The sequence below is a fragment of the Gymnoscopelus microlampas genome (genome assembly GCF_963454915.1).
Source record: "Gymnoscopelus microlampas genome assembly, chromosome: 12".
NCBI classification, from domain to species: Eukaryota; Metazoa; Chordata; class Actinopteri; order Myctophiformes; family Myctophidae; genus Gymnoscopelus; species Gymnoscopelus microlampas.
The window spans coordinates 28458131-28474256 of record NC_139949.1 but is presented as its reverse complement, the minus strand read 5'-3'; the positions used below and the strand labels follow the sequence as shown (position 1 = coordinate 28474256).

General features: G+C 40.6%; 1 protein-coding gene across 7 annotated transcripts in view; it reads right to left on the bottom strand.

Annotated features, from left to right (window-relative positions):
• The window catches only part of ncor1 (nuclear receptor corepressor 1), a 68272-nt gene that overhangs the window by 37050 nt on the left and 15096 nt on the right, over positions 1-16126 (bottom strand). For 6 of the 7 annotated variants that reach the window (XM_084073977.1, XM_084073976.1, XM_084073979.1 and 3 more), the window contains exons 7-14: positions 14843-14899; positions 14623-14675; positions 13349-13415; positions 10381-10553; positions 8998-9088; positions 8505-8683; positions 7749-7803; positions 6849-6950 (exon numbers count right to left, since the gene is read on the bottom strand). In XM_084073977.1, the coding sequence (XP_083930103.1) occupies positions 6849-6950; positions 7749-7803; positions 8505-8683; positions 8998-9088; positions 10381-10553; positions 13349-13415; positions 14623-14675; positions 14843-14899 (777 nt within the window). Of the gene's footprint in view, positions 1-4347; positions 4711-6848; positions 6951-7748; positions 7804-8504; positions 8684-8997; positions 9089-10380; positions 10554-13348; positions 13416-14622; positions 14676-14842; positions 14900-16126 lie in introns of those variants that run through there. The other variant, XM_084073982.1, reaches the window with a different exon arrangement.

Genomic DNA, 16126 nt, shown 5'->3' with positions numbered 1-16126 from the left:
ACCACTTAGCACAGTAGACCCGTTTAGTGTATTCTACAGTTATTTTAACCATATGTGTCCTTCATTGAGGTGCTGTTCTGGTTGAGTCAGGGAGCGCCTGTGTTTGCTGTGGAGGCAGCTGGCGAGCCATAGCATTCCTGCCTCTGCTCCCCATACCACTTGCGGAACATCCACACAGACCTTCTCCAAAACTCAATGAGGCCCTGTGGTTCTGTGGTTTATGATGTTTTTAGATGAAGCACTTTCCTGACCTGGCCTGAATATTTTGAGAGTTTTAATTTCCCCCCACTTTTGCTGATTCACAAGACCTGTTTGACTTAGGAAATGATAGAGCCACAGGCCAATCTTCCCTTTCCTACCACAGACCTTCGGCCACCAGAGGAACCTATCTCTTTCTTCTAACAACTGAGTGACCCTATGATAAACTCAACTAAAACAGTGTACACCATCTTTAAATGGCATTGTCAAATTTGATTATTCCACAATTCAATTACTGGGAAGAAATGTGTGAAAATTAAAAGCAAAAGCGTCAAATTAGGAAATGAACTAACAAGAAGGAGCCAGGTACTACTGTTGTCTACTTGCATGTGCACAAAACATTTTCCACTGATCGGTCCAGCGGTTTGTGAGATGAGCTCTGGGCACAGACGTGTGAATGCTCGCGCACACACAGTACACACACACTCTTACAGACGGCTAGACTAAAAATTGAAATGTTTATTCCATGATATTTACAAAATAAATATAAATGTTATGGTGGAATAAAAATGTACAAACGACAGACAACTCCAGCTAGCCTAGAACGGTTCACAGACTACTCTAGCCACACCTCTTTTCAACAGGACCAAACGAAATACCAAACAGCTGTTCTCCCTTTGGGGTATATGCTAAATAATTACTACTGAACACAGAAAATGTTTCATCATCTTTTACCAAATCATGAATTAAATATGACAAAAAAAAAAAAAAAAAGTTTCAGACTACTTTACTATATCATCACTAATAGTAGGAGGGCATAGTTTAATGAAAATGTGACAGAACACAAAAGCAAAAAAAGTAGTCTAGTCTTAGTTTTAACGCAACTTCGTCAATCCAAAACTGTTTTGAACATTCAAACAACATACAGTCCCCTACCAAAATGTTTGATTTCTCTACTGCAGGCACTCATGTTAGCTTGATTGTTTTCTGATTGTCTAATGAGATATGTCGAAACACGTTAAATAACTCATTTACTAAATCTAACACTTTCAATTTCTAGGCATTGATTTTTTTTCATTCCCCACTGTGGCATCGTGTGGCTTTACCACGCATTGGATTTATTGGGGTTTAGAGTTGCACTGTGCCATCATGTAGCAACAGTTGTGTGTGGCATAACAGACTCATGATTGGGGTGTAGACAAAGTTGCACCCGCCCAGTTTGTTTTACTTGTACTATTTTGCCAGTAGAACTTAAATCCCTGAATTTCCTAAAAAAAAGAATTGATCATGGCTTCATTTACATAAAAATTGGACCTAACTAAGTTTCTCCCCGCCTGGCCTGCCCCCATGATTGTAGATAGCTCACTTGGTGAGCCCTGGTTGGGCCTGTCGTGAGTGGTAGTCTCCTCGTATTTGCATACCTGGCTCCCTATCTTCTGTTGAGTTTGTTATAATTGTGTTAACTGGTTATGTTTTAGTTTGTTTATGTTTAGCTGTCCAACCCTCTATATACAGTATGAGTGTGGTGAAATCCCACCTTGCTGTTCTCTAGTTCAACTGTATCTCTTCTTTTCTGTGTATGCATGGTGCGTCTACCACCCCCTTTCTGCAGCTCTCTGCAGTCACCTCTGCAAAAAAGGTTGCTGTTATACCAAAACCAAGCTTGAGGGCACGATGGTACCGCAGCAATATGATGTAGCCTATACAGCATAGTACTTAACCCATTATAACCGGGAAAGCATGTGTCATTTTAGATTTTTGTGTTGGCTATTAAAAAATAGCAGATATACAAGCTCGCAGCGCGGCACAAGCGCGTGTATATCTGCTATATTTGGACATTTTTGAAAAATCATGAAAGTGTGAGAACTACTGATTTAGAAGGCATTTGTAGAATGAGCCTCAGGTCTTAATGGGTTAATATATTTAGACCAAAAATAGAACAGTTCTAGTGCTGTGCAGCATTGGAAAATACAACATAGATTATTTAAGTAAATTGAGTATAGTCCTATAGGAAGTTGAAAACAGCAGAGAACACAATCACCACAGAATTTTGTCATCGGTCTATGTAGGACATTTTGTCCCACTACAGGTGGACACACACACACACACACACACACACACACACACACACACACACACACACACACACACACACACACACACACACACACACACACACACACACACACACACACACACACACACACACACACACACACACACACACACACACACACACACACACACACACACACACACGAGCTTGTGTGCTACAGCTTTGCAATTAGGGTTTTTATTTGTTATACCTGATATTACTCTAATTAATATTAATCTATGCTGATATTTCAGACTTCTATGTTGATTTATTGGAGTGGCTTCATTTTCTCATTCAGACTAGTGGCGTTAGTGGAACTGTTATAATTTATGTTTGGGTTCATGTTTGGGGTTATCAGCACAATATACAACATGGTGACAGCATCTCTTGGTTTAAGACAGTGTTCATTTAAAACAAACCATCCTCCTAGCGTCCAATGAGCAGGGCGCATCCACTTGCTTCGTTTTAGTAACGTTTATGTGCTGCTTTCCCTCTTTGTGTCAGTATGCTTGTCGTCATGAAACAAGACTAGTATCTACCTACAGTACAGGCTGGTTGGGTGACTGGCTGCAATAATAGAAATTATTCAGCATTATTTTATTTCCTTTGAGTAGTTTCAGCTGGCATTTCATACCTGCTACTTTTGACGAAGAATTGTCTATTAGGTACACAACATGCATGCAGGTTGGCAACTCCCCCATTAAGATGTGGTGGTTTCATGTCAATTCCAATCAGAATGTAAGCTAGATCTCCTCGTCATCTGACTGAAAAGAACCAAATCCAACTTGTGTACATCCAGACCCGTCACTTAATGCAGCCCAGTGACATCAGATTTTGAACATTGAAGAACATTGGAAGTGACTAACCAAAGCCCAACTTTTACTACTGCTACTGCTGGCTACTACAGTACTTACTACTAGCAGTCAATTAGACTCACAACTTGTGAGACTCCTGCACATCAGGGTTATGTTTAGAGCTGAAACTATCCCCAAGTCTGCTGATGATTAAAGTGATTAAATTATTTTCAATGGCACCTTTCTAAAAACAAACATTAGCATAGCATGGAGGTAGCCCAGAGCCCATAATTACATACTACATAACAAGTATTGATAGCTACAGCATTTAGGCCTTCCTAACAATTAACCACCTAACTATATAACAAACTATCTATATAAGAAATGCTCAAAAACTCAAAACAGGCTCCTGGGAATTAGCTCTATGAGGACAACCTGCATCATCAGTAAATGCAGCTTTTTTTTAAAGATGTATCAGAAGATTTGCTAATTTCTAGCGCTACCTAGTGAGACGATACAGGAGGATACAGGAGTAAACTGAACTCCAACTGACAAACCATAACATGAATAACTTTCCCATACTTGCAGCTCCGTCATGTGCATCAAATCATATGGCTTCATTTTTATTTACAGGTGTGCATTGGCTGTTATTATTGTGGTACACAACTGTAGCTCTCTAAAGTGAATAAAGAACCATAAAAAGAACATCTACATATTCATGGACTTGAACATCTCCATGGATGACATCATCCATTATGTCAACAAGTGGTTGCAGAACTTGGTATAACACAGGAAAGATATGGGGGGGGCTTTATTTCCGAGTCATTGTGCAAAGCTGTGCAAACTTTTTTTTTCATAGCTAGAAGTGCACTGCAGATAGGCACACACAGGCTCCAAGTCCACGTATCTTGTTGTGGTTATTTTATCAGAATTTATTGCAGCATGAACAAGGCAGTATTAACCAAGACCCAACTATTTATCTGCCTCTTACAGACTACTCAGGCAAATGGAAAACCCTGCTTCAACACACCAATAGAGTAACTCATTAGAAGCAGCTTAAATGTCTTTTAAAGCACCAGGTCAACATATAAGCCAAGTATCTGGTTGTTAAAACAACAGATGGATCCAAAGATAGAGAACGATAAGAGAGGCACTGTGAACGGAAAAGGGAGACCAAACCCGAGAGGACGAAGAAAGACAGCAATCAACAGCAAAAGTTAAACAGAAAAAAGCACTAGTTTCAAAACTAGCGCAACATACCTGCAAGCTCATTTGTCAGTCATAAAAAAACGTTTGCTCTGCCGTGAGCCACAGCTTACTGGCATTGCAGACGCGAGTTTAGCTTCCAGTACTTCCATAGCAGCAGTAGCAGTTGAGAGGCAGGAGAGACCATTGCAGAGCTCCTTAGAAGGGCTGCCGGGCCAGAGCACAGTCACACATATTCCAGGAAAGCGTGTCATTGGGTCGCTAAAGCCGCCCTTCTTTTAATACATCCACGAAGCCGCCCAAAGAATTGTCCATCTCGCATGCACGCACTTATCTATGCAGGGTCAGTCAAGGTAATCCCTGTCGAGCACGCTTCTTTGATTGGCACTCACAGCAGCAGCAGTGAGTTTTTTGGGCCTGTCAGTTGGCCGGGCTGTACCACTCAGCTGTTAAGTGAGGGGGTGTCTCTGAGAGGAGTTACAGAGAAAAGGAACCGGAGAGGGGTAAAAGAAACAACGCAGCAAACACCCGGCTGCCAGCACAGTCCATCTCGCTGAGGGTTTTTTCCCTCTCCCTCTATTTCACTCGCTCTCCCTGCATTCCCTTGCTCCTACTTTTTGCTGGCTCTCCTGCTCTCCCCTCGCTCTCTAATGGCTTGCTCCAGTCACTCTCTAAACTATGTGGGGAATTGTATGTACTCGGCAACTCTCACTCTCAGCAGCTTGTTTGGATCACCACCACATGCAGAAGAGATTTTCTTTTTGACAAAAATAAAAAAATAATATAGAAGACCAATCACCATGGCAATATCAGAGATTTCAAAGATGCATCGGTTATTGGCTGGGATCTCAAGGCAATAATAGTCCTTGGTCACGCCATCTTAAAGGGCTACTTGTCCTCCCCGAGCTGATTGGGAGACAGCAGATGGCGTAAGATCAAAACAAAACTTGTGATCTGTCCTCCAGCTCTCAAACAGAGCACTCTCTGTTGCTGCAGCACATAATGAAGGTCTGGGGGGAATACGTGGCAACAAGTAATTTTACTCTGTCTCCTAATTCTGTAAATTGTATATGTTCACGGTTTTCTTTAAGCATAAAAGGCAAGGAATGATCAAGCAACAGTGTGCTCTGGGTACCTCACCTATAATTTTAATCAAATTCATTATTAATTAATATACAAGTTAGTTACCACACTCACACAACACAGATACAATCGCTCCATTAGCAATCTACACTAGAAGTACTTAAGTGCTCAAGTACTAAAGTGGGGTCTGGGGACAAACAGGGGTCCTTGAGGGGTTTCCAGGGGTCCCCAGCTAAATTATGGATAGTTAGGACCTAACTTTGGTTCGATTTGAACACTCTCAAGAGTTCTGGGGGTCCCTGGCCCAACGCATACAAAAATGGCCTAACGCATAATGAACCAATAAATGCTACTACCCCAACAGATTTTGTCCAAAAATCACACAAAGTGGTACATATTATCTCTGTGGTCACGTGATCAAGATGTAACCTCCACCCCAAATGTTTCGAATCGGCCTCATGGTGGCACTATAACAGCCCACTTCACGTTTTGGTCTATAACCTTTGAACCATACAATCATCGTACAATCAAAATATTTTTTCCAACTTCCGTGGACCATGACTAAACTCCACATATAAGATTACCCACCATTCCACGTTTTCTTCAAAACATACTTTTTGCTACTACTCCTATCAATTGCTCAAGCTCACGCAAATCGGTACACATTATATTTGGAGTCACGTGATCAACACGTATCAGTCAGACTTTTCCAGATTCCATTCCAATTGGCTATGACTGCCTTCCAATGTTTGCGGGCCCTGGGTAGGCAATCCGGCCTGGCGGAACCCTGCACTCAGAGGAATGCACTTTTCTAATTTCAATGCGTATTTTCACAGATTCTATCCTAGACCACCAAGCTTTAGCCCCTCTGTATTGAGTGCAATGCAAAAATAATGCATCTATATAACAAACACGTTTTTTTCTGTAATGAATCTAGGTGATGGATAGGCTCATTTCAGAGATGCTAACCAGTGTTTTTCTCTCTGCCCCTGCCTTAGGCTTAGAAACACAATATGGAAGCCTCTTGACTTATGGCATCACTCTCCAGGCATTCCATAAATCAGCCGGCCAGCTCGACTTGGTTCTTATTTACCCTCCATTTGTCAACATCATACTCCTCCACACACGCTCCTGTAGCTCTGATGAGGGGCTGAGCTTTCCAAAATAGAGATGCATATGCTTTTGTAGGCTAGAGGACCCTCTGCTACACAGCTCAACTGCTACTCATAATGCAGAAACACTACGTTAACAGCTACTCATGATAGTAAAACTCTACGTCATCAGAAATATACAAACAATGCCTGAAGTGCAAATGAAGGTGCTCCAATGCTACAGGCCATGTTTTTATTGAGCCGTGAACACCTGAAGCATGTGATTTCCAAGCGCAATTGCTATCGCTTTGCAGGCGTCTTCTAAAATGACAATGTGGGGATACATTTGAAATTAAACTGTTAAAACATCTCCGGCTTTACCTGGTTTCTTCCTCTTCGCTTGCCGTAGTTGCGTCTCACCAGAGTCTTGTAGTTATGGTTCTTCTTTGTCAAATAGTAGTACAGGACACAATCAGAAACACACTGAAACACAGGAACATAGGGAAAGAAACACATGATGAGAACATTAAGGGCTTGATTCACACACACACAAAAAAATGCAATCTAAAAGCTCACAAAGTGTCATGTGTGCTTGTATTTTCCATATACACAACACCAGCGCACAACTAAGTAATAATCTGGCTTTAGAGGCAACAACTGCCTGTAGTTTTTTTCTTCTGCCATTAAAAGGTTGCCACCATCTATAAATGCACAAACATTCTGCATGCGTGTCCCATGTCCCCCCACATATCTCGAGAACCGCCTGCCCGATCGGCTCTCGAAAGTGTTGCCAAGGACCCAAGGGAGTGCTGTACCCAGCAGTCGGTCTGATCCGCGAATCTCCACAAATATCTATACACCCGAAACCTGTGTGTGTCCGTGTTTCCCCTGCATATCTCGACAGATTTATTTCAATCTTGGTGTGTATCGGCGAGGACCTGAGGGAGTGCACTGTGGATTGGGAAGACGGTCAGATCGGAAATATACATCTATAAATCCACAATCCCTTTTATGCCCATAAGAAGATCTCCATATCTCTGTTTGTCTGTCAGTGTCACTGTGCCGTCATAGACTGGCATACATGTACTATGATAATGAGTACTGCACTGCAGGTACTCGGGACAACAGGTACTGCATAACCAGAGGGGCATGGGTTCCCAACAGACATCGGACTAGTCTGCCTATAAATGCGCGGAATCAATGCGCAGACAGACAGACAGGTAGATAGACAGATAGACAGATATGTACAGTATATAGATAGATAGATAATCTGCAGTTTACCTTTCTCTCCAGATAGGAGGCAATGAGACCAAAGTTTTTGGGGTGTTGGATAAATCTGAAAACAAAAATGTTATAATAGGTTATTTACCAGAGCCAGAAAACGTATTTCAGTAACGCAGAGTGCCATTAAGATATACAGTATACTGTATATCCTCTTCCCACAACACCAAAGGCATTCTCTGAAAGAAATTATTCCATTTACCGTAACTTCCATTCACTACATGGGAACTTTATTTGTGAGCAGAGATAATTGAATCATTTATTATAATATTTTAAAGCCACTGTATGTGGTAAGACAATTTTATTATGAAATCAATCACTTCTATTTAAGTATAGCAAAACAACTTTCAAATATCTACTATCAGCATTCTCTCACTGTAGCATTTATCTTTTTTTTTTTTTAAGATTTATTTTAGGGCTTTTTTATGCCTTTATTATGGATAGGTCAGTAGGCCGACAGGAAATGGCGAGAGAGATGGGGAGTGACACGCAGGGAAAGGCCGTCGGGATCGAGACCCGAACCCGCAACATGCTGTCAGGCTACATTGTAGCCTAGGTGCCTGGACCTCTACACCAGCAGTCCAGGCCTGTAGCATATATCTTAACTGGCCGCTTGAAACTGTGACTTTTGCAGTGACTCATACTTTAATAGAAGATTCAAATTCATACTCTTGACACTCAAACAGTGAAACAAGTAACTAGTCTGTACTTTTATGAGTGACAATAAAAACAACAACAATAACAACCACTACTCACTTGTCCTTGAAGATCTCCTTTTCGTGTTCAGTCCAAACATTCATGAACTGCCGGGCTTTGTACACCTTCATCGGGTCGTCCATCAGGCCATTCATGTTAATGAACTTAACCCGCCGCTGCTCCGAGTCATACATCATGGGGGGAATTACTGACAGTTGCCTCATCTGTTTCTCATTGTTCTACGGGACACAGGCAGGAGAATTACCACTGGTTCATTACATTTTGATGAATCAGCTATGATACGACTACTGATGAAATTATGAATTCGTTTTTTTTTTACTACTGTCTGCATCTTTGGATAACCTGACTCAGTGTCCTGGATAATATCAGAATATTTCAGGTACGTTATTCCCAGTATCTCCCAGTCGGGATACAAACTTATCCGTGCTTAATCAGAATACTTGAGTAACAAGAATATTAAAAGAATACTATTGGGGGCATGTTAACGTAGCCAATAAGGAAAACGGCAACAGTTTGTCCTGATAGTACTCACCTCCTGTTCAGAAAGGCCGTCAATGATTTCAGAAATCTCATGCTCACTTCTTGCAATGGTTGCAGACATGCCAGTTCCTCTTTGGCCAACTCTGAGTGAAGGGAAATATTGTATGGTGTATGAGGATGAAAAGACAAAGATACCTCTAATATGCTTCAAAATCACTTGTTCAAACATGGAAAAAGAATGGCTCGCCTTTCAGAGTCAAACATAAATAAGGAAATGGGGAGCAACGGTTCTGTTACACTTAATATTTAGAATGAATTGACTTTCCACACGACACCTTTATTATGTGCAGTGCACTTCAAACTAGATTCAGCTCAGGGCACACCAGTAGTTAACCGGGTGTGTCAACTACATAATCATATCATCCCGAGTTTGTACCTATGTTGCATGTCATGCTCCTTAGTTTCCTGTCTCTCTACATTGTCAATACTGTGAGTATGACATTGTCACTCTCATCATTATCTAGCATACAGTATATTTGACTAGATATTAAACTTGGATCTAAGTCTATCAGGTACATTTTGAAAAGAACGTAAAGCTTAACATGCAAATTCACCCAGATTTGCACTCTCAATTGGCAGACCTGCATCATGCACTCTTTGGTGATAGGCAGGGGCTTATTGACTCAAACAAACTCGCTGAGTTATTCACAATTATGAGCCTCAACGTTGTTTCAACATCACAGTTTTGTCATCACTACATATAGTCTGAAGGTTTGGCAACAAATATATGCTGCCAGGATATAGTTTCTCTCTCTTTGGCTGTCGGCAAAGGCATTTCAGCTCCATAATCAATGCAGAAAAAAGCACTATCCACAGAACAGTGGCACCATTTCTTTGGTGTAAAATGTCTCTATAAGGTTGCTATCATAATGTTTGGTCACATATGTACAATAGTGCGTTCTCCTAAGGGAACAGGCGGTGGTTTAGCCAACAGACTTAAATACTGAGTTCTACTATACAGTGTGCTCAATGCCAGACCAAGAACTGATTGGAACAGCCAATGCTGTGAAGCCTTTCAATAGGAATGATGTAGTTTATGGTGCCAAATGTCAGCCCTACCCTCATGTCCTTTCCAAAGCTAATTCCGAGAAAGACCCACACTGCCTCATGACGAGCCAGTATCTTGAGAAACATGCACACACAAAGAAGAGAAACAGGCCACTAGATTGTCACTTTATACAGTATGTCTCTGTCCTTCAGTCATTTTCATTACCATTATCTTCTACAATTGACCTACCAGAGCTAGGGCTAACATCAGCACAGTGGCCCCTACTAGAGTAAAGAAAATATACATATGCGCACACCTTTACAATAAACCACGTTCTCACCCTGTTAGTTTCCCACAGCTGTGTACTGTGTTGTGTAACAGTCTTACCTCTGGAAGCGCTCCTGCTGCTCTCTCTGCTTGCGGATCTCAGGGAACTGCCTCTCATAGTACTCCCGTGTTCGGCTCTCCTTGGCTTTGCGTCTGGGGTTATTCTCCATTCTCTCCACCTTCTTCTCCCAAGCCTCCATCAGCTGGTCATAACGCTGGCAGATATTCTGTTCCTGTGTATATACACAGCATGAAAAACTTTTAACAACTGCTAATATGAATGGGCATGGTCACTGGATATACAGGCTTTGTGATAACTGTTGCTAAACAATAAAAGAAAACAAAAGATTGGGTTATTTTGGGCTCTGAGACCAGTTAAACTCCATTTCCTACTAAATGTGGTGCTCTTATCAATACATGGAACAACATGTTATCCATGGAATATGACTAAGAATTTCTATATATAACAAAAAGCATTTTCATATTTGGGATGGTGATATTTCACTTGAGAGCACCTGACAGTGTTTGAGTAAAAAAGTTAGTTGAGGTGTGTGTACATTGAATTGCAGTTTGCCGTCACTAAATAATTTCACTCTGATAAGCTGTAATACATTTACTAGGTTAGATAATCAAGACATGGCCCAGATTTTTGAACTTGTCAGCCTTTTCAGCCCTCATGTCATACTTTGCAGGTCTGCCTTCAGTCAACTGAAAAATATGCTACTATTCCTCATGTTGTTTATGAGTCATTGAAAATTGCATGATGAGAGTATTATATAGTAATATTAGCACATGGTGATTTATTTTTTTGGGGCTGGTAGATACTACTGGTGTGCCCTTTTTGGCTTACCAGCCACTTTGGCTGTGTGCCAAGTTGTATTTATGTTCATGCATGTGAAGAAGAATCAGTCCCTCGTGTCCCTGTGCATGAGGGACAGGCAGCATAGTTGGCCGGCTCCTAAAAAGGTATGCATGTACGGTATGTATGCACATGTGTGTGTGTGTGTGTGTGTGTGTGTGTGTGTGTGTGTGTGTGTGTGTGTGTGTGTGTGTGCACACGTGTGTGTACTGTGTATGTGTAAACACATACATACATACATACGGTATGTATATGTAGTTTCACTTCATTTTCATTCTTGTACAATTAATTTTAAAAGATGATTGATTGAATACTTTATTAGTCAAAAATGTAAACACCAGTAAAACACTTAGGCTAAAAGGATAACACAAAAAGGTCCTGGGGACTTGTTTTATTTGTGGTACTATGTATTCTGAAAGTAAGCTTTCCGCTCTAAGGGTGCTTGTTAAAACTATCCACTGACTATCCAGAACTTCAGTTTACTGGAAAATGATGGGACCATTTGCTGAGCTACACACATCCTTTTTACATCACTCAGAACAGAGTTAGGGTTAGTGCACGCCATTTGCCTGGCTTAGCCTGTTGTCTGACGCATGTCTAGTGAATAATTAAGACAATCCCACTTTTGTTTTGAAATACTGTAGGTTTCAGCGGCACAAAACATTACCATGATGTTCTCTTCATGGAGTGACTCTGTAACAAGTTTGTCCAAAATAAAACCCTCCAGAGACAGAAGAGTTAAAATGTTCAGTGGAGAGATGGAAAGAGTCCCATATGGGGGAGGACAATACAGCCTTGTTTCCACTCTCTCCAGCAAGGGCCAAACAATTCACCTTCCTCTTGGCATAAGGCCATGTCCACTCCGCCATTGTTCAGAGTGCAAAAGGTCTATCTGACCCTGGCTGGGTGCAACCTGACAAAGGTTGCACTCACTGAGCCAAGCAATACAAAAAAGAAAAGTGCTTCAACATGGAGTGATTAGACTATGTTTAACCATGAGCCTGCTGATAAGAGAGAGGAGTTATTTGGTTGCTATTTGCTCTGATCCGATTTAACAATTTGTTACACAGCACCATAAAACTTGGAAGGCTTAAACACGCAGAACGTGATGTGGTTCAGCAAACAATTATAAAGATGTGGTTCAACAAACAATTATGAAGCTGTTTACCGTGCATTATTTAGACACGGTATGTTAAGTACTTGACTACCCACCAATACTACAAAAATGTACGCCAAAAGTACAGAATCTAATGTGCCACGTAACTGAGGTAGTTATAATTAACCATTAAACCCTGTATACTTTTGTTGACCTATGTTGGGTCTATATTTGGTCCCCTCCTTTTTCCCTCTACACCAAATGTCTTAGCCGGAAATAGCTTATCTACCGGCTCAAAACCGGCACAAAACGCTAGAACACATTGTGAGCTTGTAGATATGTTATTTGAATAGGGACGACCAGGGTTCATATGGTTAAGCATGAAATGTTATGTTTATGTCATTACACAAATGTTTCACCATCATTAATCTGACTTTAGATATGACACAAGGTCTACGAGATTAAGTGTACTTTGTATATTCTGCTATGCTGAGTGAACCGTCAAAGGCCTTGAGCCAATTGTATACACATTGGTGTGTGGAAGGCATTCTGAATTTTGTTCGTAAATACATATTTTTTACAGGGACCATTTTCAAATAGACAATATAATAAAAAAATCTATTTATATTTAGCATGCTCAAACAAGTCTCTGCAAGTCGATTTTCATACTGTAATGAAATTAATTAAATCCAGTGGCAGCGGGCAGTATACTGCACGCCAGACCACCGGTATGGTCCTCTAAGGTATTGTCATTTGCTCTGACCAGAATTTGGTGTTTAAAGTACTTGGAAAATAAAAATAAATAACGTATGCTTATTGAATTATTTCAAAGCACCTCATAACAGATCTGCATATCTGCTAATACAGCAAAGGTGATACAGCTTTCAAGACCCTTAAGTAATCCAGCATTATTTCTGATATAGCGTTTAGCTTATCTGTGTGAGAGCACAGCTTGCGTTTGGGGCAATTGTTCAAATGTCCTGTATGGGCATGGGCTTTCTCTGTTCAAAGCAATGACACAAATTCCTGGAAGTTCCTTCCCACTATCTGTCCTTAAAGGCACAGATACTTACCCTTTGCTTACGAGCATGGTTCCTTCTCTTGAAAAACAGTATAAGCTTCTTTCTCATAACTTGGTTACTGCAAGAGAGCAAAATGTACAGTATATGGTCAAAGATGATGGAGAGCCCATGTTAATAACAAACAATTCTTCACACACAAAAAAACATGTAATGTCTGCAACACACAGTAGCCTATATAACGTAATGTCCCATGCCATGTTTATTTGCTCTGCTGGGACACTCGATCTCATTACAACATGTAGTTACTCAGATGAACACTAAATTAATAACAAATCAATAATCAAACAGGAATATAAATAGTATTTCAATGCACATTCCCACAATTCTTCATACAACTGGTGCTGGGCCCCCCAAAAAAACTCAAAGTAAACCTAGGTAATGTCCGCAGCACACAGTATATGTAATTTCCTGTTCTTTATTAAACAAACGTTTCATCCAGGAAGGACTTCATCAGGTTAACATTAACATTAGCCACTGCATGAAGACACAAAAAAATCTATTCTGGCATTTCTCCAAGTAATTCAGCACCAAGGCAACAGCTATTTCTTTTTTTTTTGTTATATCACAAGGGACAGGTCTTTGCTTTATGTGATAAGAAAATACAGTCAACAAGTTCAACACTACCATTGCAGATTAAGAAAAAAAAATTGGCAGCCACTGCCAGCTTAATTTCTATGAAGAAAAATCTAAAATACAACACAATCACAGCCTATTTCTTTGTTTGTTTGCCTTCAGACAGCTACAGAATACTGGGAACTGTTTTGTTTGCACATGGTGGTGGCAGTGGATAGAACACGCAGTAAGTTGACCCTGAGAATTCAGGCAATGCAGCAGATTCATAGAGGTGGTCTCTGTTCTGATAGGGACAAAAAAAAAGGTTTAGCCCAGATGGGCCATTCTCATGGTACAGTGCTGATAAGAGCTTCATACCAGACAGCCTGGCCTTCAAGCCCAACACACACACACACACACACACACACACACACACACACACACACACACACACACACACACACACACACACACACAGTAGGGCAAAGTGACCTGGTGACTCAGTGATCAGACTGGGCAGTGAATTATCAGCATGGTTTATCTAGACGAGGGGGGTGTTATGTTATCCTATCACTTCCCTCAGCTGAGATGCCTCATATCCTGTTAGTTAGTGTCATGAATATTACATCAGTTACACTCTTCTCACATTCATGTGCAAGTCTATATATCTAAAGGAAATAAAGCGAAACAGCAAAACGTAACATAACACTCACGTCTTTATATTGTCGTGGTACACTTTTGTATCCGATGGCTGGTTGTACAAGGGCTGAGAAGAGAAATAAAAAGGGTAATGAGAACCAGTATTGGATTAATCATTAGCCATTAGGAGTAGTAATAGTAATATCTAATACTGAAAAATGCATGATTTGTTTCAAAACACCTTACAAAGGGAAAAAGTGAATAACCATTATAGACCCCAACGATTATACTTACAAGCTCAACCTTGGGACCAAGACCTTCAAATATCTTATGGGCTTCTTCAGCTTTTTTCTGGTAAAAGATAAAAAATAAAAAAGCGTTATTAAAGCCTGCTTTAAATTATTAAAGCCAGACATGCTTTGCATTCAAAGTGTTGTGCAAAATGAGAATTACAAAAAATATATATTTTCTCTCTCAATCGACACAAAACAGAAAACTCAATAAAGCAGCCACTGCCAGCCCTATTTGTGTTAAAATAATGTAATAATGCATATTTTTTTGCACACAACATCTTGATCAGGCATAGGATCATGAACACCAAAAACATAAAATAAAATGGAGTCACGAAAAGAAGCAAGTAGTAGAATGAAAAAGTTCTGCATGATATTTCTTCATACACATTTGTTTGAACATGGTGCAAAACTCCTCTCCAGAGTGAAACATTTCAAAGCTGTGTTGTTGTACCTGTCTGCAAAGGGGAGCTACACGATACGAGCAAAAGCACAGAGAAGAATGTTCCACTGGAGCATAATTAATAGGGCTGGCAATGACAGCTCTCCTGGATCACAGCAGGCTGTGTGCTCTGAAAGCTCATTAAAACTAGCCTTCAGTAACTCTTAAACATCCTTTTTCATGACCCTCTGCCTGTAGACCGGGGCAGATTTCCAAGGCCGGGGGATGATGTAAGTAAAGGACAAGTTTTGCTAAAAAGGGTTAATGGCTGACTGGGAGTGAAGGCGTGTCCCAGCACTGTCATAGCACAACGCAGCCTGGGAAGACATGAACTACAGTAACCTCTACTCACACACGCAGACAGACAAACTACCCCACTCCCATATCGCTCTGCTGAAATACAGATAATGAAGCCTGCCTCGCTCTGCTCTCCTTGTGGTGGGCGAACATTTAAAAACAAGAATTTATTCTCAATTAGCCTGCCGATTAGAAAACGTTCAAATTAGACTGTAGCTGTACGATCGCAAGCATGTAACTCTAAGATGTAACTGTAACATCTCAGGCAAGAAAATAGCAAGAGACAAGACAAAATAGAAATCAAAGGAGGCACACTCTAAAATACTTCATACAATGAAAATACAACTTTTTACAGCTGAACAAAACAGCTGAACAAAATTTTAAGCGTTTTCAAAGATACTAACTAACCACTTAAGCCCAAAAATACTTTGCCATACGATGAGTAGTGAAAATGGCCAATCTACAAGCTCACAACCAGTCACTTTGCAACGCCTTGTGAGCATGTACATTTGCTATTTTAGCTTCTTTCATTTTCTGAAAATCTTTGAA